Source organism: Calidris pugnax, unplaced genomic scaffold, assembly GCF_001431845.1.
Source record: "Calidris pugnax isolate Ruff unplaced genomic scaffold, ASM143184v1 scaffold317, whole genome shotgun sequence".
NCBI classification, from domain to species: domain Eukaryota; kingdom Metazoa; phylum Chordata; class Aves; order Charadriiformes; family Scolopacidae; genus Calidris; species Calidris pugnax.
Genome location: NW_015091111.1, coordinates 2,324,921 through 2,349,799, shown reverse-complemented (window position 1 = coordinate 2,349,799; position 24,879 = coordinate 2,324,921). Strand labels below are relative to the sequence as shown.

At 45.3% G+C, this 24,879-nt stretch overlaps 1 protein-coding gene across 4 annotated transcripts; it reads left to right on the top strand.

Annotated features, from left to right (window-relative positions):
- Positions 1 to 7: 7 nt before the first annotated feature.
- On the top strand, positions 8 to 14,579 carry FUT10 (fucosyltransferase 10 (alpha (1,3) fucosyltransferase)). 4 transcript variants are annotated; one of them, XM_014958113.1, is made up of 5 exons: positions 8 to 139; positions 2,702 to 2,880; positions 7,569 to 7,854; positions 11,731 to 12,566; positions 14,255 to 14,579. In XM_014958113.1, the coding sequence occupies exons 2-5, from the start codon at positions 2,800 to 2,802 to the stop codon at positions 14,477 to 14,479; spliced, it is 1,428 nt and encodes a 475-aa protein (XP_014813599.1). In that variant the 5' UTR covers positions 8 to 139; positions 2,702 to 2,799; the 3' UTR covers positions 14,480 to 14,579. The 4 variants fall into 4 exon arrangements, with proteins under 4 accessions (XP_014813599.1, XP_014813598.1, XP_014813600.1 ...); XM_014958112.1 differs by having other exon boundaries at positions 16 to 139; positions 2,699 to 2,880; XM_014958114.1 differs by lacking the exon at positions 8 to 139 and adding an exon at positions 1,055 to 1,156 and having other exon boundaries at positions 2,699 to 2,880.
- Positions 14,580 to 24,879: the final 10,300 nt, after the last annotated feature.

Below are 24,879 nucleotides of genomic sequence, written 5' to 3'. Positions count from 1 at the left end.
CCCATCCCCCGCCTCCCTCTGCGCACCCGGGAGGTGCACAAAGTGAAACTCAAAAAAAAGAAAACCCGCCCCAAACCCCTTCAGCGCCCAGCCGGACGGGGGGACGGCGGCGGTGAGGCGGGGGCGACTTTTTTTGGGGGTGAGTAACGGCGGCGGGCGCCCGGTGGAGGATGCCCCGATCCGGGGCTGCGGGACCCGCTGAGCCTCGGGGAAGGAGCGGTTGTTGGAGGGGCGCAGAGGCAGCCCCGGCTGGGATGCTGAGCCCGGGGAGATGCAGCGAGGCAGGGCTGGAAGCAGAGGCGGCAGGGAAGAGCTGGTAGGAAGTTTGGGAGGATTTGCGGGGAGCTGCTGCTGCTTCCGCAGAGCAGCCGGGGTTGGTGATTTATCCTTCTTCTCTCAAGCAGCCGGGGTTGGTGATTTATCCTTCTTCTCTCAAGTCCTCAGGGCCTTCGCTGGGCTGCAGCGAGGTGGGAAAGTGCTGCAAGGTCGTCTTTCCAGGGAAGTTGAGGCATTTCATAGCCCTGCGTGGCCCAGTCCAAGTACGGACCGCACCGCACAGCTGGGTGAAAGTACTAAGTGTTGGGTGCTGCAAAGGCAAGAATGAAGCCATGACCCATTGCAGTACCCTGGGGCAATTGGTACAGCATGCCCATGGTGTGGGCAGTTCCACCCTCTAGAAGAATACCTAAAAATGGGATGATTACTACTCTTTTATTGGAGTAGGGGGGCATTCAGTGGGTCATCAGAGTCTACTTTTTGCTGTGCACAGGGTAAGGTGTGTGGTATTGAAGGTACTGTGAGGCTCCGGGGTGTGCGTTGAGTAGATTTTCACCAACACTGTTTTGGGCTGAATTCAGCCTCTTCCCCTCGTGGTGACCCATTTTTGCTATAATGCAGGAGGCAGAGGCTTTGTAAAAGACCCTGACTGATTTGAGAAGTGCTCAACTGGCAGCCGTGCACTTTTGTGCTCACACAGAACCTTCAAAAGCAGCTGTCCTGTGCCAAGCAGAACTCACACAGCATGGTTTCATGTGAGGTTTTACTAAAGAGGCTTTTCTGATGGTTGATGGAAAAGAATGAACTCCTGTTGCAGTGGAAGCAGAAACAGGATTTTTTTTTTTGTCTGTAGGTGCCAGAGGTACTACTACAGCACGCAGTAAGTTTGGAAGCCATCCTTCTTTGTCAGGTTTTTTTGGAACTTTGTGGGTGGGATTAGGATGGGCGGAAAGCTGGCAGGTGCATGCACATGGAGACAACAGTTACAAACACCTTCTTTTCATGGAAATTCAGCTTAAATTACATCTCTAAAAGAGATCAGTTTTAAAATAGTAATTTGTTAAACATTTTTGATTGTATATTTCTGCTGAGTTTTCAGAATATTCACATTTCAAACTTTACTTCTCTGCATTGAGCGACAGTCTTATCTTTCTCCCATATTCTTTTTTTTTTGTTGTTTTGTTGGGTTGTTTTTCAGACAAAGCTGGAATTTGCACCTACTCCTATTGTCAGGAGTTGCGATTTTCACACAGTGTCGTGGTTTTGAGCAGATTGATCAATCGGAATGACAGATGATCCTTCCCTCCCCTCTTTAAGGAAAACAGAGGAGAGGAAGAGATAAAATAAGAGATTTATGAGTTTAGAAAAAACTAAACTACTATAATGAAAATATTAATAAATAATGAAATAATAAATAATAATAAGAAAAGGGGAAAAAAAAGTATACACGATATACAAAACCGTATCAAGCTCCCAGGATGACGATCACATCACCAGCAGGCACAGGGGAAAGTCCCAGGCCGGACTCGGTGATGGACAGGAGCTGGATTCCGGATCTGGAGTCAGGAACACTCGGATCGGGATCAAAGGCAGACGAACAGACAGGGTCCATTGAAGGAAGAGACTTGACCCTTTGATCCCTCAGCTTTTATACTGGGCATGATGCGGATGGGATGCAATACCCTGTTGGTCAGTTTTGGGTCACCTGTCCTGTCCGTTCCTCCCTACAGGTGTGACCCCTCTACGCTTCTCCGCTTCCGACCCTCCAATGGGGCAAATAACAAATTTGCCTGACCTTGGTTGTTATAGCAATAAGTATAAGCAAGGGCTTCTCTGCACACCATCCCTTGGTATAATCTGGTCCTATCACTCTGAGAGTGAACAGTTTCTGATCAATTTCAGCATTTAGTTAGTTAGAAGAGGCCCAGCTGAAAAAGTAAAATTACTGAACAGAAAATTAGTTCTGTTTTACCTCAAATCAGGACACACAGTAACATCCAGCAAGCAGCAAAACAGTAGAGCTCTATGAAAGCTAAAAAAAGGGGGCAAGGGAAGAGTAGTTTGAGGAGAGCCAGACAGCACAGATACAGATTACACGGGAAGGGGGACTTGTTAAATTTTAATGTTTTAGGTATGGAGAGAGTTTGTGTGTGTGTTACTCTGGTTACTTTCTCTATGCATTGAACTAGATAGGCTGGTGAACAGAATTCCCAGAAGATTACAACGTGGTAAGTCCCATGGCCAGAGTTCAGAGGGAGAGTAGATGCCTGGGGCTGTGCATCAGAGTGCTGCTTTGTACAGCCTGCTTTCTGGAAATCTGACTCAAAATGTGGCTCTATCACCTACAGAAAGCTATGGATAGACTTTAAGCTGGCCTCTGATCTTGAGGACTGATCTTTATTGATGCTGTACTCTTTTTCAGCAGTGGTCACCATGAAGAGGAGCAAAGCCCTGCAGCAAAGGCTGAAGATTTTAGACAAGCTGGCCTAACTCTTACTGCTCTGGCAGGCCTGGCAGTGCAGCATGATTAGGATGAGGAGGAAGAAACTGTGGGCGTCTTGCTTCTGCTTCACAATTGCCTTTTTCCTTGTGGTGACACTCCAGGTACAGGGGCAAGGGTGGGGTATGCATGAGGTTGCTCTCGAAGTATGACACAATTCTGACAGATAAGAGAGAGCATTGAAGGTTACAGAAGTTTTCTGTACAAATCTATGCTTTAAGAGGAGTGTTGAAAGAAACTCTGTCAGCAGCATTGACCTGGTGGTAACAGCTGATTCCAGAAGTGACATTTCACAGAGAACACCTTTGTTGCAGAACACCTTGGCTCCTGGAGGAGTTTCTCAGGAGCGGTGTGCCATACCATACCCTGACTGATTTGAGAAGTGCTCAACTGGCAGCCGTGCACTTTTGTGCTCACACAGAACCTTCAAAAGCAGCTGTCCTGTGCCAAGCAGAACTCACACAGCATGGTTTCATGTGAGGTTTTACTAAAGAGGCTTTTCTGATGGTTGATGGAAAAGAATGAACTCCTGTTGCAGTGGAAGCAGAAACAGGATTTTTTTTTTTGTCTGTAGGTGCCAGAGGTACTACTACAGCACGCAGTAAGTTTGGAAGCCATCCTTCTTTGTCAGGTTTTTTTGGAACTTTGTGGGTGGGATTAGGATGGGCGGAAAGCTGGCAGGTGCATGCACATGGAGACAACAGTTACAAACACCTTCTTTTCATGGAAATTCAGCTTAAATTACATCTCTAAAAGAGATCAGTTTTAAAATAGTAATTTGTTAAACATTTTTGATTGTATATTTCTGCTGAGTTTTCAGAATATTCACATTTCAAACTTTACTTCTCTGCATTGAGCGACAGTCTTATCTTTCTCCCATATTCTTTTTTTTTTGTTGTTTTGTTGGGTTGTTTTTCAGACAAAGCTGGAATTTGCACCTACTCCTATTGTCAGGAGTTGCGATTTTCACACAGTGTCGTGGTTTTGAGCAGATTGATCAATCGGAATGACAGATGATCCTTCCCTCCCCTCTTTAAGGAAAACAGAGGAGAGGAAGAGATAAAATAAGAGATTTATGAGTTTAGAAAAAACTAAACTACTATAATGAAAATATTAATAAATAATGAAATAATAAATAATAATAAGAAAAGGGGAAAAAAAAGTATACACGATATACAAAACCGTATCAAGCTCCCAGGATGACGATCACATCACCAGCAGGCACAGGGGAAAGTCCCAGGCCGGACTCGGTGATGGACAGGAGCTGGATTCCGGATCTGGAGTCAGGAACACTCGGATCGGGATCAAAGGCAGACGAACAGACAGGGTCCATTGAAGGAAGAGACTTGACCCTTTGATCCCTCAGCTTTTATACTGGGCATGATGCGGATGGGATGCAATACCCTGTTGGTCAGTTTTGGGTCACCTGTCCTGTCCGTTCCTCCCTACAGGTGTGACCCCTCTACGCTTCTCCGCTTCCGACCCTCCAATGGGGCAAATAACAAATTTGCCTGACCTTGGTTGTTATAGCAATAAGTATAAGCAAGGGCTTCTCTGCACACCATCCCTTGGTATAATCTGGTCCTATCACTCTGAGAGTGAACAGTTTCTGATCAATTTCAGCATTTAGTTAGTTAGAAGAGGCCCAGCTGAAAAAGTAAAATTACTGAACAGAAAATTAGTTCTGTTTTACCTCAAATCAGGACACACAGTAACATCCAGCAAGCAGCAAAACAGTAGAGCTCTATGAAAGCTAAAAAAAGGGGGCAAGGGAAGAGTAGTTTGAGGAGAGCCAGACAGCACAGATACAGATTACACGGGAAGGGGGACTTGTTAAATTTTAATGTTTTAGGTATGGAGAGAGTTTGTGTGTGTGTTACTCTGGTTACTTTCTCTATGCATTGAACTAGATAGGCTGGTGAACAGAATTCCCAGAAGATTACAACGTGGTAAGTCCCATGGCCAGAGTTCAGAGGGAGAGTAGATGCCTGGGGCTGTGCATCAGAGTGCTGCTTTGTACAGCCTGCTTTCTGGAAATCTGACTCAAAATGTGGCTCTATCACCTACAGAAAGCTATGGATAGACTTTAAGCTGGCCTCTGATCTTGAGGACTGATCTTTATTGATGCTGTACTCTTTTTCAGCAGTGGTCACCATGAAGAGGAGCAAAGCCCTGCAGCAAAGGCTGAAGATTTTAGACAAGCTGGCCTAACTCTTACTGCTCTGGCAGGCCTGGCAGTGCAGCATGATTAGGATGAGGAGGAAGAAACTGTGGGCGTCTTGCTTCTGCTTCACAATTGCCTTTTTCCTTGTGGTGACACTCCAGGTACAGGGGCAAGGGTGGGGTATGCATGAGGTTGCTCTCGAAGTATGACACAATTCTGACAGATAAGAGAGAGCATTGAAGGTTACAGAAGTTTTCTGTACAAATCTATGCTTTAAGAGGAGTGTTGAAAGAAACTCTGTCAGCAGCATTGACCTGGTGGTAACAGCTGATTCCAGAAGTGACATTTCACAGAGAACACCTTTGTTGCAGAACACCTTGGCTCCTGGAGGAGTTTCTCAGGAGCGGTGTGCCATACCATGCTGTGTTGTGTTGCCTCCATCCAGCATTGCCTTCTCTGTTCATGTGTTTGCACTCACTAGGCAGGGAGGCAAGCCTGGACCTGTTTCATACTAGTGTGGCAGAAAGACCAGAAAATCTGAGCAAATCACTAAGGGGTGATGGAAATCTGTCCTTCAGTCCCTGACTCAAACACCATTCTTGGTGTTGGGGTGTCCTCTCGTTGGTCAGTAAAAAAACGCACGAGAGAAAAATCAGTGATTAGGAATATTCATTTGTGGCTAGTGCAGGTTACCCTAGATTTCCATTAAAAGAGAACAACTTATAGACAAATGGAAGCAGCCTTGGCTGGCAGTCATGGGACTGTAGGAGACTTCAGTCATGAGAGGGCCAGGATCTGCCCCAGAGATGCTTTTCCATTTGGGTTATGCTCAGAACAGGAGCTGCGGTTCAGACCAGTACCACAGGTAACTTCCAGTGAAGCCAGCAGGAGGACATCTGAAGCTCTTCCAGGCCAGCTGCCTACTCCAGCTATTTCTTGGAGGCAATCACTGACACTCAGTCGTCACTTTCAGTTCTGTGCTGCTGAACAAGGCATCCAAATGTGATGTGGCTGCCCTAGCATAAGAGCAATGCTATCAGGTCTTTAGGAGCTTTATTGGGAGGGTTTGTGACTCTGTTGCACCTTCACAGCTAAGCAGTTTTGGAGCTGGTTAGAGCTTCCCTGTACCTGGCTGGGATTTTTATCTGGGAATCTTCACTGGATGGTGACAATTGTTGCCCTGGTGCTGGATGCTGTAGCATGAGCTGTCAGTATAGTCGGGGTGTATCAACCCCTGGGAGTTCAGAGAGAGATACTAAAAATTCTGCGCAAATATAGAGACTCCTTAAATTCTGCCAGGGTGAAATTTGGAAACAGAGAAGGACCATGTTCCTGGAGAAACCCGGACATGAGGTCACTATAGACTTACTTCAAGTATTTTGCTGCAGTTATATCAAACTATTAGCCATGTGAATCTTTTCCCCAGCCTGTATCTTGTCCACTCATGAATGTAGGAGTGTTTTCTGTTTTTTTTCTGTACAGCTGCACTTTGCACAGCCTCCTGTGTATGCTGTCCCAGTATCCCATGTTGCATAGAGCCTATTTAGTCTAGCTACAATCAGTGTATTTTGCTACACAGTGAGAGCTAATGGCACAGAAAATACTAAAATGAATGCATGCAGTAAAGCTACCAGGGAAGGTAAGTGTTTTCTAACAACTTAATATAAGCAACACTCCTGCTTTCCAGTATCCTCCCTCAGAGCCGTCCGACAAACGAAAGTGCTGTGGCCAAAGCTGTCTGGTGGGTTTGAGTTCCTCCATCATTCTTGCAGCTGTTCCTGAGGTGGCTTTATGTGCTGCCTGTGAAGCTGTAAACACAAAAAGCCATTTGCATGATAGCAGGAAGGTCTTTGCCCCACTAAAACTAAGAGGAGGATCTATGTATCCTGTGGCAATACCTGATGAGACCATTTCTGTCACTTTGCTCAGCAGACAGCTCTGTCTCAGAACGCTTTTATATTAGGTACTACCTGTAGAAAAGAGTGGTGGCTTCATGGGCACCAGAAGTTCACCGTATTTTCTGGGGACTTCTGTCTCATGACTGATGGTGACCAGTGTTAGAAGCTTCTCCTGTGGGTGGAGGGTTTTTTAGGTTCCTCGTAGCATTTCAGGTTGGTAAATGATGGTTCATTCTGGTAGGTCTTTCACTTCTTCGCACACGGATGGGATTTTTCTACTCTAACTAGCCATGAGGTTGTGTACTCTGCACCTATTCAGTCAGTGATTTAAAAATTAATAAGGGTGAGTACAGATGGCTACACAAAGACACGAAAACTTCACAGTTTTTTTTGACAGCGAATTTCCAGAAGAAAGCTGGCTACTGAAGGGCTGTTTTCTGTTTTTTCCTTTTCCCAAGGAGGAAGCAGAAGGAGTTGTGTTGGTAAATCATACGTGATGTACAGAAATGTATTTCCTGCCTCCTCCTTACTAATTTGAATTAAAGCTTATGCTGTTCTGACAGAAGATCAGCTGGATGGTGGCTGCAGTCAGTGAAATGCATCCACTTTGATTGACAGAAACTTCACATGCAGACTTAGTTTGTGCTCAGTGCTTAAATTGTGATTTGTCAAGGAGATGTCTGGCTAATGACAGTGATGTACTGTGATATGTATGTTTATTTCCCTGAAGGTTATCACTGAACTGGGCAGTTCAGAGAATAAGGTGTCAGTAATCTCCAGTTTACACAGTGGCCCTTTAAAGCCTGTGGAGAGACATGCTTTTCAGTTTAAGAAGCAGGAGCTTCATGGCAGCCTCAAGACAGATTCTGATGTCAGTCACTATCCGGTCCTGCTTTGGTGGTCTCCCCTGACTGGAGAGACAGGGAGATTGGGTCAGTGTGGAGAGGATGTTTGCTTCTTTACCATCAACAAGACCTACCAGCACAATCAGATGACAAGAGCATTTCTGTTCTATGGTAAGGATCTATTTCTTTTTAAAGAAGTAACTTTCCCTCCTGCCCCGTTACTTTCTTTTAGAGATTAAATATTCTAGGCAGCAATCACTGAGAGCAGGAAATGTAAGCAGGTCATTGTGGTAAACTTTTCCTGGTGCTGAATGCTGTCAGTAGAGATCCAGAGATGCACATTCTCTGTAAAAGTACTCTGAAAAGTGCCCGTGCATGTCTGTGGAATGACTGTTGCCTTGTCTCATGCTGCTTTCCAATCACATGTGCTCCCTGTTTATGGGAAAAAAAGATAATTTCCTGTAGTTGCCAGGCCATGAAAAGACAGTCTGAGATCAAGCCAGTTTTTTCCAGTCTTCTGGCTTGTCACCCCTAGCAGAGGTTCTGCAGGGCCTTTGTTGCACTTGTGCAAGTCTTTTGTCTTAAAATAATGCCCTCGCTGGTAACTGTGCAACTCCCCTACTTCATGTGCCAAAAGCAGACTGTAAATAGAAAGTAGAGAAAGAAACTTATTGATTCTGCACAGGGAGCAGCAGTGAGTGCAAACTTTTGAGCTACTCTGGCTCTGCCACCTCAGAAACTTCCCACTACGTGTACTGTTAAGAGAGTCTACGAAACTCAAAAGATGCAACTTTTAAAACTAGGCATTTTGTTAATTTTTTCCTTTTCCTCCCACATTTCCTTTTCAGAGAAAAAATGAATTTTAGGTGGAAAATTAAAGCCAAATGCTTTTCCGTGACTGGTGGGTTCAGCTCCTTCATCTAGAAACAGACCAAAATAAAACTGAGTCCTGAATCTCATTCACTCAGTCAGGATACAGGTGAACTGGGAATATAAGAAAGAAGGGCCTTTAGTTTGGTGAAAAGCGAACCAAAAACTTCTTGCCACTAATCTTTTCAGAGCTCCAAGTAGGTCAGCTTTTTCAGTTGATAATACAGTGGTCAGGCATGAAAGTGAATGAACAACAGCAAAGGAATGAGAGGCTGACCCAATTAAAGACAAGGAAGGCTGGATTTGCATCACATGAAAGCTGTAAAGTCTGGTGTTTTTTGTCTCTGGTAGTAATTCTGTTTGTTTGTTTCAGCATTAGAAGGACTATTACTGTTCATTTTTAGCAGGCTTGTGGACATGGTTTGCTTACTTATTTTTAAAGGACTATTTATACTGGGCAAAAGACTCTCCCTGTAGTTTTTTTCTTTTTCTAGTAATGTTGCCTATGAACTGTGTAAAGACAAATGTCAAAATATGCAAAAATGTTACTTATTTTTAAACCACAATAAATGATGTCACAAGCTAACGCCTGCAGAGACAAAGGTCATAGATGGTACTGAAGGTAAAAAAAAAATATCTACATCAGTAAAGAAAAGCTTCACACACACAGACCTTGATGCAATGAGCTGTGGGCCTGCAAAAAGAGGGGTTTTGGTGTTCCAGAATTTCCCTCTAAACAGCCTGCTGAGTGAAAACTTGAACATCTGCATTTTCATGCTAAGGTTGGATCCAGGCACAGTTTCACATTCCAAAGAAACTGTATTTATTTTCCCCTAATGTTTTGTCGGTGAGCTATTCAATAGAAGAGTGATCCAAAGCTTAGGAAAAATATTATGCAAAAATATGGGGTACAGATGTTTTCCAGCAGAACTGCTTTGCTAGGAATGCTTTCTCTTCTGCATCTTCTTCTGACTTACTGTCCTGGCCCAGGAAGGTTCCGAGTGTAGGTGATGACTTTGTCAAGAGCCATAATCTCCTGTTTGGAAGTGAGATGTGGCACCCACTTGCTGGATTTAGTCTCTGCTTTTGGGAGGAATTTCCAACTCTGCCTTTTCAGTGTCATGTACTTCATAGAGTTTTGTATGTAGCGTGAGCTACCAATGCAACTGAGTCAGCATCAGCTGGATCTGGTGCCATGCTGTCAGAGCCTTGGGGGTGTTGTTCCTAAGGGAGCAGGGTGTCCAGCTTTTCTCTGCTGGAGTGTTGAGTCCTTGGAGTGTGAAACCTGAATGAAGGATGTCTCCTAAGATGCGTCCTTATTTCTCTTCTTTTTTAGTAAGTTTTATGTGTTGCATCTTTGTCTCTCTCTCATCCCTTTCCTTGTCTCATTCTTTTCTGCATTTTCCTTCCCTCTTTGTTACAATACTACCTTAAAGAGGAAGCAGCCTTGGAAGAGTCAGAGCTGAAGTGCTATGGTTTCAATCCACCGCGTTTCATTATTGTCTGTATGCACTGCTGCTTCTCTTCTGGGCATCATTTAGAACAAAGTGTTTTCAAACCTAGACAGGCCTTATTAGTTTCCCTGTGAGAATCTGATTCACTTTCAGTTTCCTTACCTTCTTGTATCACTATGACATATCAAAACCAGAGGCAGCAAATAGCATTTTTCAGTGAGTGGCGCAGCCCTTCATCCTTTTAGTGTTGAGGGCTTGAGACCACCCTTCAGTAGAAGAAAGGAGTTCAAAAACTTAGTGCCCTTAAAAAAAACCTCACCTGATGCTCTTGAAGGATCTTGATGTATAGGAAGTTTTTATGTTAGTGGCAGCTAACATCTGTCTTCACTGCAGTAGTTAAGTCTTATGTTGGTTTTATAAGGTCATCCTTGGAGTCATCTTGGCAAGTTTGTGGAGCCACAAAGACCACTGGGCATTTTTTTTCCTTCTTTGTGTATTAGGTTTTAGATTAAAATTCTGTATTAGACTTTTACTAGCTCCCACTTTTTTCCCATCAGTGGTTTGAAGTCGAGGGTAGAACAGAGAGTGAAAAGTTACGAGTGTGACTGGGATGGTAAAATAGCTTGTCCAAAGAGAAAGCATTTGTGGTGGTTTCTAGACCAGCTGTTCAATGTTTGTTTCGGTTTATGAACTTCCCTTGCTTGACAATACCAGTTAAAGGTTTTATATATTCAGTGCTTGTACTTAAGTGAAGAACAGATACAGTTATAAAACAGTGAGGAGGTATCTTGACAGGGATCCATCAGCTTTGCATTTCATCTGCAATAAGGTTGGTTGTGTGAGGTACTGCGGGGGTACTGAAGGGAGAGCAAGGGTCTTATTCACACGCTGGTACGTTGAACTCAGTTTTGCACAGACGAGCCTTTGCAGAAAGGCTTCTAGGTTTGTCCTAAAGCTTCCACCACAGTTTTCCTAAGTTTTTCTGGAGGTTTCCTGTCCTTACAGTAAGCTGCAAGCAGCTGCAGTAGTCTGTTTTTAGAGTTTAGACATGGTTCTTCTACTATTGGCATTATTTTGAGGAGCTGTCTTCTGCCAGAAGCTACTTCTTTACGTATCTGGTGTCTATCTGGCAGCTGTGATACATCATCTCTTAATTCTCTCTTTGATAACTACATAGATGGTCTTCCAACGTCTCCATAGTACAATCTATTTCCAAGACTTGAAGTCATTCTTGTAATTTTTCTCCTTAACCCTGTCCAATATTTTAGCATCCTTTTTGTTGTTTTGCTACTGGAGCTAAATTGAACCCTGCAGTAACCATTTCCCTCACATCATAGATAGAGGAAATACCATCTGTTCCCCTATTTGCAGAACGAGGGGAGTATTAAGCGTCTTATTAGTCTCATTTCAGTGCACTAAAATATCAAATTCCTAGTGAGCCTTTGAAATGAGAGGCCTTTAAGCTAATATGACCTGAAAGGAAACCATTTCTAGTATTAACTGCTGGTCCTCATTTTCTAGATTCTTCTGCTGCCAAATTCAGTTTTATCTGTCATAACACTTCTCTATCTCTGCATGAATTCCTCTCTTTGCTATACTGCCTTATGATATCATAAATGTGATAGTTGTAGGGCTGATATTAAATTAAAACTAGGCTTCTGTGTTATTGTAGTTGGTATTGCATCATGGCTAGGGGCAGACTAAACACTTTGCTTTTGTCTAGGTACTGACTTCAGTATAGGCAGCTTACCTCTCCCTCGTAAAGACTACCATGATTGGGCCCTTTTCCATGAAGAGTCCCCCAAAAACAACTACAAACTCTTCCACAAACCAACCATCACCTTATTCAACCACACTGCAACCTTTAGCCGCCATTCTCACCTGCCACTGACCACTCAGTACCTTGAGGGCATAGAGGTCCTGAAGTCATTGAGGTACATGGTCCCACTGCAGATGAAGAACAGGCTGAGGAAGAGGCTTGCACCACTTGTATATGTGCAGTCTGACTGCAACCCTCCTTCTGACCGGGATAGCTACGTGCGTGAGCTGATGTGCCACATTGAAGTAGACTCTTATGGGGAATGCCTGCATAACAGAGACCTTCCTCAGCATCTCAGAAATCCGACTACCATGGATGATGGGGACTTCTATAAAATACTGGCACAATACAAGTTCATTCTTGCTTTTGAAAATGCTATTTGTGAAGATTACATCACTGAAAAACTCTGGCGGCCACTGAAGTTGGGAGTGGTACCAGTGTACTTTGGGTCTCCCAGCGTTGTAGACTGGCTTCCTAGTAACAAGAGTGCAATTCTCGTGTCCAGTTTTTCACACCCTCAGGAGTTGGCCCACTATATCAAAACACTGGATACAAATGATCGGGAATATGAGTCCTACCTACAATGGAAATTGAAAGGGGACATTTCCAACCCAAGACTGCTTTCAGCAATGAAGGAACGCAAGTGGGGAGTGCAAGATATCACGCAGGACAGTTACATTGACACCTTTGAGTGCATGGTGTGTAACAGAGTGTGGGAAAACATCAGAAGGAAAGAAAAGGTATGTGTGACTTTGTCCGTGTGTCCTGGAGAGGCTTTAAAATAACACAAGTCTCAGATTTGTCCCAGGAAATTTGGTAACCAGATTTCTGGCCAGCCTACAACCACTGGTATTGCAGTGCCATTGGGTTGTACATCCTTATGTCAAAAGGTATTGGTAGAAGGTGTGGGCGCACAGCCAGAGTAGGTGTTCCTCACTGCTGCAGTGCTTGAGCACATACATACTGAGCTGGTAGTCATTTCAACAGAAAGCTTGAATTGTTTTTATCAGGCTACTGGAAGAAGTCTAACTTGCTGACTTGCTTTAGATGACCTGGAACATTTGGAACCAGGTTGCCCAGAGAGGTTGTGTGATCTCTGTCTCTGGAGGTGTTCTAAGACTCAACTCAATGGTGCCCTAGGCAATTAGACCTGTTTAGAAGAGGCAACTGGACTAGATGATCACTGGAGGTCCCTCCTGACTTACTCTATGACTATCTGAATCTGCATATGTATGGTACAATTCAATCCTGTAGCAACAAATGTATCTGTGGCCACATTTGGTGATTAAACATTGAAACATAGGTGTTTAAGCCATGTCATGTGTTTGTGAGAGGAACTGGACCCATTCCTCTCCATCTAATCCTCTTGAAATTATGCTTGTAGACACCAGCAAGAAGTGGCTGTCTTATCACGAAGCCCAGCACGAAGGGCTCAGCAGTCTTGCAGGGGTGCCAGCCATGAGACCAGAAGGCCATTTCAAAGGCATCATGTGCTGTCAGTCTCCTGAGGCTATTAACTGTGGTGAATTTGGCTGGTATAAACAAAGCATTACTTGGAAATAGACTGAAGCTAAAAACTCTCGCCACATATATTTCTGAATTAGTGGATGCTCATTTTAATTGACACATTCCTTTATGGTTTCTAGGTTTATGTACCTGGAGTCAGTAGCCATTTTTTAAACTCTCCACAAGCTCAGTTATCAGCATGAATCAAAAAACCTCTTTTTGTCTCTGGTAAAGAAACTGGTCATTGGCTCTAGAATCCTACTGTCTGATATCCATTTGGCCATATTTTAGCTGGCCATAGTCTAATCAGTACACTACGTGGTCAGCCACTAGAAGGGAGATGAAAAAAGCATTTGAAGTTACCAAGGTGAGCTGAAGTGATAGGGAATGCAAACTTCTAAGCATTACATTTAAGTAGGCTTTCCTGTTTGGTTCTGGTGCAAATCTGGACAGATGTTTTCTCTCTGACTTAGGAATACAACCATAGGAAAGGCATTAGCTACAGATAATCCTTCCCCATGCTTTTGTGGCTCTAAAGACAAGAAGATTATGAAGACTCTCTCCAGTTTTGTCTCCTGGTCAGATTTATGACTTGTTTTTTATCCTTAAAAAAATCTCAGTAAGTGTGCGTGTATTTAAGATGGAAACTGAATATGATGATGAAAATAGAAGTCCTTGCCTTATAACTTCATTATGCGTGGGCTGGTGCAGCCAGACCGGATCTGAGACTCAGGTTCTTGTCAGCATGACTGGCCTTGTTGTGGACACTTTGGGGAGAGCTTCCCCTCTGACATCCATGGGGCCATGGCTAGAGCCCGTAGTGAGAAGGACTTTGTTTCCATTAGTTTACAAATGGCACAGCACCTTTTTCTCTGTCTGCCAGGGTTCCCAAATAACCCCTTTTATTTCTCTCCGTTGCCAGGGATGGCTGCCACAGACGTGGCAGGCTCAGGTCAACCATCTGAGCTGCCCCAAACCAGAGGCGTTCTGGTTCTCGTCTTCAAACCCTGGCTGGACTTCTCTCCAAGAGATGTGGATACCAAGCTTTGAGCAATCCAAGAAAGAAGCCTTGGCACTGAGGCATCTGGTGGAAAGGAACAGGAATTTTACAGCCCAAGAATATTGGATGCTTGTATTCAAAGAATAAACGCAATAACCTGTAAAACAAAGTGAGCTCTTCAGAGAAGTCTGTGGAATTTTCTCTTGTAGTGACCTTATCATATATAGGATTGGTAGCCGTAGGAAGTAGACCTGCAAGACTGAATTTACTATGTTCAGTGCTCAAGAAGTACTAAGGAGTGCTAAACAACAGAATCACCCTGCCAGGTGGTATAGATACATATATATTTATATTTAGAATGATTTATATTGTCAGTAGTTCAGGTGTTTGAGCATTAAGGCACAAGTTGTCAAAGTTCTCAAAGCCCACATAGCACACAGCTCATTCCCATGAAGCAGATGGATCTGTCTCCATCTTTAGATACGTACCTGGTCCATGGCCTCAGTTTCTCTTTTTCCCCAGTCCAGGACCCTACTTTGTTGCCATGAGAGCCATGAGCTGGAGAGCAGCTGACACCATTGCACGGGTATGGCTTCCGTGCTGCTTTGGAGGTAGAGGGAAAACTTGGGACTGTGGCCCTGGCTAGCTGTTTATTATCAATTTTCCTGGCATCAGCAGATTTTGCAGGGACTTGGCGGGCTTTATGTCCTGACACTGAATGCCAATGTAAAGTGCATTAGTGCTTGGCACAAGGAAGCACCATCTGTTAGTGTCCAGGGACAGATTGAATGAAAAATGTGCTGGCTCAGATTTGTCCACCATCTTCTGCTAAAAATAAGCAGAGCACATGAATTATCTCCACTCCCCAGAAATAGGGCTGGCTGCAGTCTGAGTCTTTTTGCCTTTCTCGTGATGGAGTAGTATTTGTATCACGTATAAACATGGAATTATAGGCTTGAAAGGGCAGGGATAAAACTGTCCATTGGTGCTGAGAAGTCTTCAATAAGCACAAGCAGCCTCCCTTTTTTAACATAGAAAACCCCAAATCACTTTATATGACAAAGAAAAAAACTTGGTGATCTAGGTCATCACTTGCCAAAGGACACACCTTTTCCTGTTATGCAGACTGCTGCAGTTTTCATCCCAACTCCTTCCCACCACAGTCTATGGAGGAGTCAACTTCCACAGGATCTGCAAAATGGTATTATCTGGATGGAGCCACTGAAATGAGGGACAGCCATTCATACACCTGCCTGTGTATGGTGACACAGGAAAATATAACTACTAATATGGAGTTCTTCACATCACTGGAAAGGCAGGTTTTCACCTGTCTGACATTTTCCATGCAATTGTTCCTTGTAGCAGGCTATTTTAAGGTTGCTGTCAAGCACCTAGCTGTTTTATGAATGCGTAGCAATGGGGAAGAATGTGCATAGTATTTGCATCGAGAAATTCAGCTGCAAAATTTACTTACCTTGGAAAAGTTTCCTCACCAGAAATATCCTCACCTACTGGCTGGTGAATTTTTAATCACTTTTAAATCTAGCAAGACAAAGAGCAGTTTTGTGGCCACAAACCACATAGTATTATTGGTCATTGTTTCTATGAACGCGTACTTAGTTTCAATTAGCAAAACAGTTCTGCTGAAGTTTCTCACCACTAGTGTTTTCCCACTATGGCACACAGCACTTGTTGGACATGTCTTAAACTCTTTCCCAAGTGGTCTACAGTGCAAATGATAACTAACCTTGGCAAATGAAGCCCTTCAGAAAAGCAGTCAGTTTCTCTCTCACTGCATTGACACCAAACTTACAGGCTTTCCTAAATTAGGACTGAGAGCTGAACATAAACCCCACAACATCCACAAAGAGAATTGCTGAATCCCCCACCCCTTGCCATGAATCTCTGCTTTACCTCCCAGGATGGCACATAAAATCTGCAGCACAAAGGACTCTTTTTTTTTTTTTTTTTTTTTTTTTTTTTTTTGTGGTGTACTGCTGTCTCTTTTGTCAAAAAACTCGAGCCATGTTATTTAAAGAGCTCAGGACCTGCACAACTGAAGATATTTTTTTCCTTTGTTTCTGTGGTGGAATCTGTAAGACACTCAGCTTCCTGAGCAATCTCTTAAGTAGATATTATCCAAAGATATGAGGGATATTTATCTCAGTTTACGATGCATTATTATCCTTCATTTTTCTTTGGCAAAGGGGGAGGGAAAGTAACCAGTTTATAACCCAGCAGGTGTTTCAGAAAACATCTCCATCCACTGTGGATCTGCACAGTGGAAAGATGAAGTTGGCTGAAGGTGTGCTGTGGTATAATTGTCCTCTCACAATGCATCCTTCCTAGAGGATAAGCATTAATCTCTTGGCTCCCACAGGCTAGTTCAGAGTAACCTAAATTTGTCCTCTTAGTCTTTAATCACCCTCTGGAACCACTTCTGCTGTGCTGGGTGGAGGGATGTCTGAGTGAACATCGCCCTGGGAGACTTAGGGCAAAGATTTGTGCAGGCTAATCAAGTATAAGAAAGACTGACCATCGTGAATTGTAGGTTGATCTTTTTTCTCCCCCTACTGCTCTGAGAAGGAATAACCAGAAGCAGTTGACCAGTCCTTTTTTTTTAATTTTTTTTTTGCCAGCTGATTTGCTAGCCTTCCTGGCATGTACACATTTGCAGTTCTAGCCAGCAGAGGAATCCGATTTGTTTGGCTGGCTTATGTATATCCTGGATGGCACAGGCCTTTCTTTTTTGGTTTCTTTTTTGCCCTAGAAAGGCAATAGCACAACAGTTGAGAAAAACTCTGTAAAAACTCTGTATTTCAAGCAGTGGAAGCTGATTCTGGATGAATGAGTGGCTGCCTCCCAACCTCTTGCACAGTGGTAACAAACTGACCTGATTTCCCCTGTTGTGGGACATAAGACACAAACACAGTTCCTACTGGGCTTGCATTTATTCCCCTGAACCCATATCCATCAGCTCCCTCAGGAGCCATAAATATTAGTGGCCTCTGAGCCCCAGTGGCGTTTGCATCTGAAAGACAAAACCTTTCGACCAGACCACCTCTTCAGATGATGCCTGCATTCAGCTTGGGGGTCTCTCTGAGAATCTGCAGCAGCTGTGGTGAGGCTGGGAAAGCCTAGGGAAAGAGGTGACCCTGGAGGTCAGCCTTGGACTTGGACCTCCTTCCCCCAGAGGAAAATCAGTATTGAAGCACAGACAAATGTAAGCAGGTATTGCTTTTACCCTTTGTACTACACTCCCCTCGCGTCTCTGCTTCCAGCCCCCACCTTCCCTTAGCTCCCCATGATGTGCCGGTGCCCTTGTGCCTCATGTCCTCCACGGCATCTGGTCATGTAGGGAAACAAAACATGAGGGGGATGTTCTTTTACTGCAAACATTTGCTCACATTTCTCCACTTCACTTTTGCTGTGTCAGAGGCCCGAGCCTCCGCCCTGTCCTCCTTGGGGTCTTGCTGCCTGTGTTCAACCCAGCCTGTGCTTCTGGTCCTTCCAGAGTCTATTGCTGGTGGGAAAAGTCTCCTGGGGATACATGGTCCTGCCATCGTGAGGCTTCTTACAACTGTCTAAGAGCTCCTTCACCTCTTGATGAGCTGGTCCGCAGGACACGGCCCCACACCACTCCTAGTGTTGGTCTATCCCCCGACTGATAACCACAAGTCCTCCACAGCTGCATCCCCTGTGCCACGGCAGAGTGCTGTGCAGTTGGGCCTTCCTTCGCCTCTTCCTTACCTTCCCGCAGCACTTCAGTGATGGGAGCTCTCTTGCCACATCTCTGTGATCCCAAACGTGCATGGATTTCAGGTTTAAAATGTTTTTCCTCCTCTGAACTCTGACCACTCAACCTGCTTTTCCCAGATCAGTTCATTTTTGTATATTTGTTTGCTCTTCAAAAATCTCCTTAACATTGACAGTAGCCAACACACTTGCCTTGTTCCGTTTCCTTTAGGAGGGCTTGGTGGGGTGGGAGTGTTAACACAGGTGGGAGCAGATCATATGACACTGCTGTGCTAGCCATACATTAGAGAAACAATAGAGTATTTACCCCAGAAAATGAACAGCAAGCCAATGACTGGGGAAGTGATTAGAGAAAAGAAATATAAGGAGGACTTTCACTGCGTTCATTTCAATGCAAGACAAGCCTCGATCCTATGCTGTGGGTGCACAACTGTGCATTGTGGGCTTCAGAGGTCAAATCCCAGCTCTCCTCCCTCATTCAGCATTTTACAGAGACACAAAGCCGGGCGCTTGCTTGTGGCAGGCGTTAAAGAAAGCCAGAGGTCTTGACCCTGGTAACGTGCATTTGCAAAGCATGCAATGCTCAGTTTTGTCAGCAGTGTGGTGTTAGCTTAACGTGAAATACAATGAGGGTGCTTCTGTGGAAAAGTGTGTCACTGCTGGCTATGCATGAGGTGAATGGTGGGGAGGTTTCACGTAGCCAACATACTGCACAGATCTATGGAGACTGTTCAAAAAAACAGACTCTCTTTTAACTACACATTAATTACACAGAGAGCCAGGCTCCTTCTGTCTAATTAATGGAAAGAGAGAACTCATCTGAATTGCCCGTCACAGGAGCACTTTCTCCAGCAGAAAGAAGGATAGAAGGCCAGGTAGTGTGGGGTGGACATATGCTGCCATGTCCTGCTGGCTGATATTCCCCACTAAGTGTTTTTAAACCACTGTTATTGAACCCCCGTGTGCAGACCTTGTTTTTAGTGTGTTTCTAAACTCAGCGTTAATGAATTAATTATTAAAAACCTACAGCCATTTGCTGATCTCTTAACTCTCTGGCCTTGGAAAAAGATAAGGCGTAGAAGCAGCTCTTTTGCATCTGATCAATGAAATGTCTTGAAAGCAATCTTATTTAATATATGCACATACATTCTGAAGGGAAAAACTTATGTGAAGATTGCTAAGGTTGCAAATTAAAGCAGAATGAAGAACACTTGTGTAACTGGCCTTTTTAAAAACAGGGGGTTGCCCTGAAATACTATGGGAAGTTGGGTCACCAGCAAGCTCATGAAGCCCCATCCACTTTGCATTCCCAGTCCCACCCCAAAATCACAGACACACACACAAATTAGTTACCTTATCCTCTGCCTTCCTTTCCCCTTGCTGTCCATCCTGGGCCTGGAGTGGGGTGGGAGTCTGGGAAAAGCACCATTGAAAGAGGCTTAGCCAGAGGCTGTACCCTTCTGCCCAGGCACAGGGAAACACCTGGCATCTCTAACCTGTGTGGCATTTTACTTGCCAGTCTGGTAGTCTTCTATACACAAAAAGCTACATTAAATGGCAAGAGGCTTCATGTTGCTTCCTGATGGCTTCAGACAGAGAGCAACCTTCCTGTGCCCTGGGTACCCTGGGTATTCAGGTGTGTGAATGGCTCCCCAGGCTGGGAGGAGTAAGTGGGCTGTAAGGCTCAGAGGACTGAAAAATGCTGCACACAGCAGGTTTGAGGAAGCCTGAGCAAAGGCATCTCTGTTTGATGGGCTTTGCTGCAGGTTCCAGGGCTGCTTGGCAGCTTCATCAATCTCCTTTCAATGCCATGCGTTGCCTGCAGAGAACCAGCTCCTTTTGGCCCACTGGCATGTGTCTTCTGGGTGGTGGGGTGTCCTTGGGTCTTTGGTGGGCACTGGCTGCTGCAGGGTAGGATTTGAAGCAGCTTGATGTGCAGCTGCTGCAACCTGGAGGTGGAAATGACAGTGCATTGATCATAATCCAGCAAGCCTTCTAGGGTCATGAGGCTTGGAAGATAACTGTATTTTTTCCCCCTTTCCTTGCAACATTTCTGAATGTGCACACTTTGCAGCATCAAGCATTTCTTTAGCATGGGTAGGCCTCAGAATACCTTCTTGTACTTTATATAGATGAGGGAATGCTCTCGTATTGCATCCCTGTGCCAGCCATTGGCACATTGAGAAAGACGCTGTACAAACTGTACAGAAAGACCTGCAATGAAACCAAGCGACTTGGTGGCCAGGGTATGGCTCCTCAGGAGGAGTCATAGGCTTGCTGTAGATCTGTTATCCCCAGGATGATGTGTGTTTTTTGTAACTATGCCACAAAACTCTCACTTTGCCTAAATTAAACTTTCCATGGAGTGTAAATTATTAATACAGTAAAATGTGCTGCTAACAGTTGTTTGCATTTAAAGCTATTACTCACTGTCCCTGACTGATGCATTTGGTCCTTTGCCATTTTCCCAGAGTCAGCAAAAGCACATCCTTTCTCTCCATGCTGTGTATTTTGTGCAAAGACCACAGAAACCCAAGAAGATCCATTCCAGGCGTGGGAGTGGTACACACAAAAAAACCCATAATACTGGAAGTGGATTCAGACTTAATCTTAGAATTAAAGGAAACCCTTCTTCTACTGTCTGAGAGGTCAGAATTGGACCGTCTGGCCTACTGACTAGAGTCAAAACCCACAGCCAAAACCATGACTAGGAATCCAGGCAGTAGGCAGAGGTCACAGGAACAACATTTTGACTGTTACTGCAGGTTGCAGGTAACTCAGAGGGTAGTGTGACAGAGGGACTGTACTTTTGGTTTGGTTGAAAAGCCTGGCTCCAGCTTCCAAAGAGTCTCTGCCCCAGAGAGGCTGGTCCCAGACCCTTGGGCTGTCAAGGCACAGAGGACAGGCTTGCAAGACAGCTTTGCTCCTTCATTGTCACTGGAGGAGTGTTCCTCTCCATGCTCAGTACTTCTTCTTACTCACTGGACTCCAAACAGGAAGAACAGATTTGAAATATCAGCCAGGGCAGCTGGGGCAGGTCTGAAAGAAAGGGAGGCTCTGCTCCGTTGCTGTGGCACTCTCTTACTGATAGACCCCCCTCCCTGCCGCTGCTCAGACTCCTGCAGAAGGCCAGCCTGTCCAGCTGGGCACTTCTGGTGGGAAATGATGGTCACTTGTTGGAGAGAGTGAGAAAAAAGAACAAAAGGAGGGTTTCGTGTGAGGTTGGAGGGGCATAGCCTGTATGGGCAGAGGAGATAGCCTCATACCCCCATGTCACCATGGAGCTGTTTTCAAGAAGCTCCACAGCAAGCAGCTTACGACTTGCTTTTTGTTTTGATGGAGTCAGCCTGCTCTGGGAGGGGAGGAGTCCCCCAAGAAAGGCAGACTAGTTTTGTGTACAGGCTCCTACTGGGCAAAATTGCTCCTCAAGGACAGTTTTGCTGCCATGACTGTCAGCAGTGGTTTGGAGAAAATAGTGTTGCTTTTGGGGGGATTATTTGGTAGAGGCAGAGGAGATAGTGGCCAAGAGGTGTGAAGGTTGAGCTAAGCTTGCTGATAATACGCCTAAATACACCTAAAAGCCTCTGGAAGACAACTTTGAGCTGTTCTTAAAGCAGGGCAAGTTGGGTTAGACATGCTGACATCAATGTGCCTTCTGGGGGTGGTGCTGCTCAGGTGCATATGTCATCAGGAGGAAGTAATCCTGCTCAGGAAATCAGCCTTGGCCATGTCTGCCACCCCTGTGACATGGTCTGGACTGCCAAGCCCTGTTATGAGGGGTATGCCGCTACTGTAGAGACCTAAACCTGAGGTTTCTGCAGAACTGAAGACATGCAGTTGAAGGCAAAAAGCTGATGAGACTAGAGTGTAGTTTAACTACCGTCAGGTTTACCCTTGTTACATGCTTGCACAGCTCTCCTGGTGGCACTTGGCCCCACAGCTTATGGTTGGCACATGTTAAAACAGACCTCTTGCATCCTGCACAGGGAGGTCAGTCATAATTATTAAGGCAGGAAATGCCGCTAAATACATCACCTAAGCCTGGTTTAGATTGTGAAGCAAACAAAGAGATGCACACACTTGAACAAGAGCTCACCTTTTTGGGGCCTGCGCAGTTCATAGATGATGGAAGGTGACACCCACATAATTTGCTATTCTTATTGGATTTTCAAGAATGCTTTTTTAAGAAAAGGATCATACTTTCCCGGCTGCTGTAGGATCGGCTGCCAAAACTCATCAGGGGTGGTGGGAATTGCTGCCACACCATCCCCGCACAGAGTGGGAGGCTGCACCGGCACTTCATCTACCACTGCAGTTCATACAAACACCAAACACACTTGTGCAGCTGTGACCCAGGTTGTGCCATCTGTAGCAGGATTAAAACTAATTAAAGCTGCATCCAACAGCACAGGGAAATTTTTTCAATAACCTGGTAACAGAGAATCAAGCATGAAGGAACCATGAGTCACTGGTTCCTAAATCCCTGTGCATACTGCTAGGGCATTGCAAAGGGGCTTATAGTAAGTGTAATGTAATTTAATCCTACTCAGAAGTTTCTATATGTCATCAGAATACTATACATGTAAATTCAGGGTAAGGACTCTTGAAACACTGGCCCACCGTGTGGGACCCTGGTGAGACCACCAGGACACAGAAGACTTCAGGTAATGCAAATGTTGGGTGGCATAGTGGGAGGATGGTGCTGACTGCAGAGCCAACCATTGTTGCTGGGCAGGGCTACTGAAGTGTGTCTATGCCCCCATGCTGCAGCTCTTCCAGCATCCCTTCTCCCAGCTGAACAAAAGGCATGTCTGCCGCCTGGCACTGGGGCCCTGCTCTGGAGTAAAAAATTAGTTTGCTGGATGGGAAACCAGCTCTGGGGGTAACTGTGAGGACAAGGGGGGAGATGTGCAGAACTTTTTCTATAGGAATAGCAGCAGTGATCTGGGTGCTATGGAAGGCTGCATGGCTATAGAATTTTTTACACTTACAGAGAAGCAGATACAGATGCTGTGAAGTCAGTGTGTGTGACTCCTTGTCTCTTCACTGTAGGTACTATTTTTCCTTTGAAGTCCACTCCTGTACCTGTTCTGTACCTCTTCATGAGCTGCTACATGAAGATGTTCATACCTGTACTCATGGACAAAGCAAACAGAAAGACGTTTCTCACTTGCATGGAGGGGGTCATCTTCCTGAGGGCATTTCCCCTGGCCGCAGCCAAGTCTACTCCTGAGGTGCCAGAGGAGATTGTCTTTGGCAGCACTTCTTTCTAGGCTATTTGCAGGCTCAAGCAGATGTCCTGATGCAGTATCCCTTGTTACAGACATCTTTGGAAAAGAGGCTAAGTAATTCAACACCCAAAATAGAAACATCTGAATACTTGGCCACTTTGAAAGTCCAGTTTTGAGACCTTGAACTTCTCTGTAAGGGGATAGAACAGTAGATATCTTGCATGTGATTTTTTTTGTTGTTGTTTGGGTTGTCGGGGTTTTTTTGTGTGTGTGTTTTGTTTTATTTGTTTGTTTATTTGTTTTTTTGCTTGGCCCAGATACTCTGATGCTTCACAGGGTCAAAGATGTTACAGTATTTCCTCAGAGGGAACTGTTGGCAGCATTGGGTCAAATCCCAGCCCTCTGACAATAACTTCTCCTTTATCTCTGTCACCTGTGGCTCGCACAGAAGTGACTCAGGCTGTCACAGTTCAACATGGGATTTTGTGGCATTTTACTGTGGAATGTATATGGTTGAGTCCACCTAGTAGAAGAGGCAATGAATCAGGAGCAAGTGACAGGCTGCTGATGGAGAGAAAAGGAGAGGCAGAAATGTGTCTTCCCAAAAAGGGTCTGAATGCTCAACCTAGGATCATAGGCAAGGCTCCTGCTCTTCTTAGGCACCACTTGCTACTGGGGGACTGGGACACCTGACCCACTCAGCTCCCACCATAAACCCTTCAAGTCAGTGACATGCCTCACAAGATTGCAGCCCACTTGGCCTTTTTCTTGCTTCAGGTGGGAACACTGCTTGGTGAGGGCTTTGATTTGCCCACTGGCACAACAGCTCCTGAGTGTCAGAGAGGCTAAGGCACCATGCTACTGCCAGCAGCGGTGTGATGGAGCAGCGTCACACACCCACAGCTAGCTTTTCTCCCTCCTGCAGGGTGGGGACAGGTATGTCCTCTGGTATGTGATGGAACTTGCTGTCCTCAGAGGAAGCCCTGAGATCTGCCCTTACATGGGCTGGATGGCAGCTGTGGTGCATGAAGGGCATCTAGGGTGGATGGATGGAGGTAGCCTAGCTTTGGGAGATTGGGGGTCTGTCCTTTTGTCTGCCGCCAGTAGCAGGGATGGCTGTGTGTACCGAAAATATGGTTTGGTGCATCAGCATCCCACTGCCTCAAACAGCAGTGGATCTGGCTGTGAAATTGTCCAGATGGGGCAACATAACCTTGAGAGACGACAGGACTGACTCAGCCCTGCGGATGCATTTCACGGTCAATACATCCTGTGTTGATTAGCCTGAATTCACATCCATGATGCCTCAGCCAACCGCAGCCTCATAACCCACATCAATATTTAACACCACCCTCCCCCAAACACTCCCCAGCAGCAAAAAACCTTCCGGCAGAAGCCCCTCCGGTGAGCCCAGCGGTGTTGCCGGTGCGGGGGGCTGGGAGTGCCCACGCCGCGGGTGCAATCTCCCGCAGGGCCGCCAGGTGTCACTGCAAGGCAGGGCACGGCTGCCCCGCCGCAGCTCGGCCCCTGGGGCTCGTTCCCCTGGGCGCCGGTGGCTCG

What these genes read in the sequence shown, in the direction of transcription:
- FUT10 (XM_014958113.1), top strand. Translation starts at nt 2,800, where the DNA reads ATGATTAGGATGAGGAGGAAGAAACTGTGGGCGTCTTGCTTCTGCTTC. An exon ending in TCCTTGTGGTGACACTCCAG is followed by an intron (nt 2,881 to 7,568) that starts GTACAGGGGCAA and finishes ATTTCCCTGAAG; the next exon opens with GTTATCACTGAACTGGGCAG. An exon ending in ACATCAGAAGGAAAGAAAAG is followed by an intron (nt 12,567 to 14,254) that starts GTATGTGTGACT and finishes CTCCGTTGCCAG; the next exon opens with GGATGGCTGCCACAGACGTG.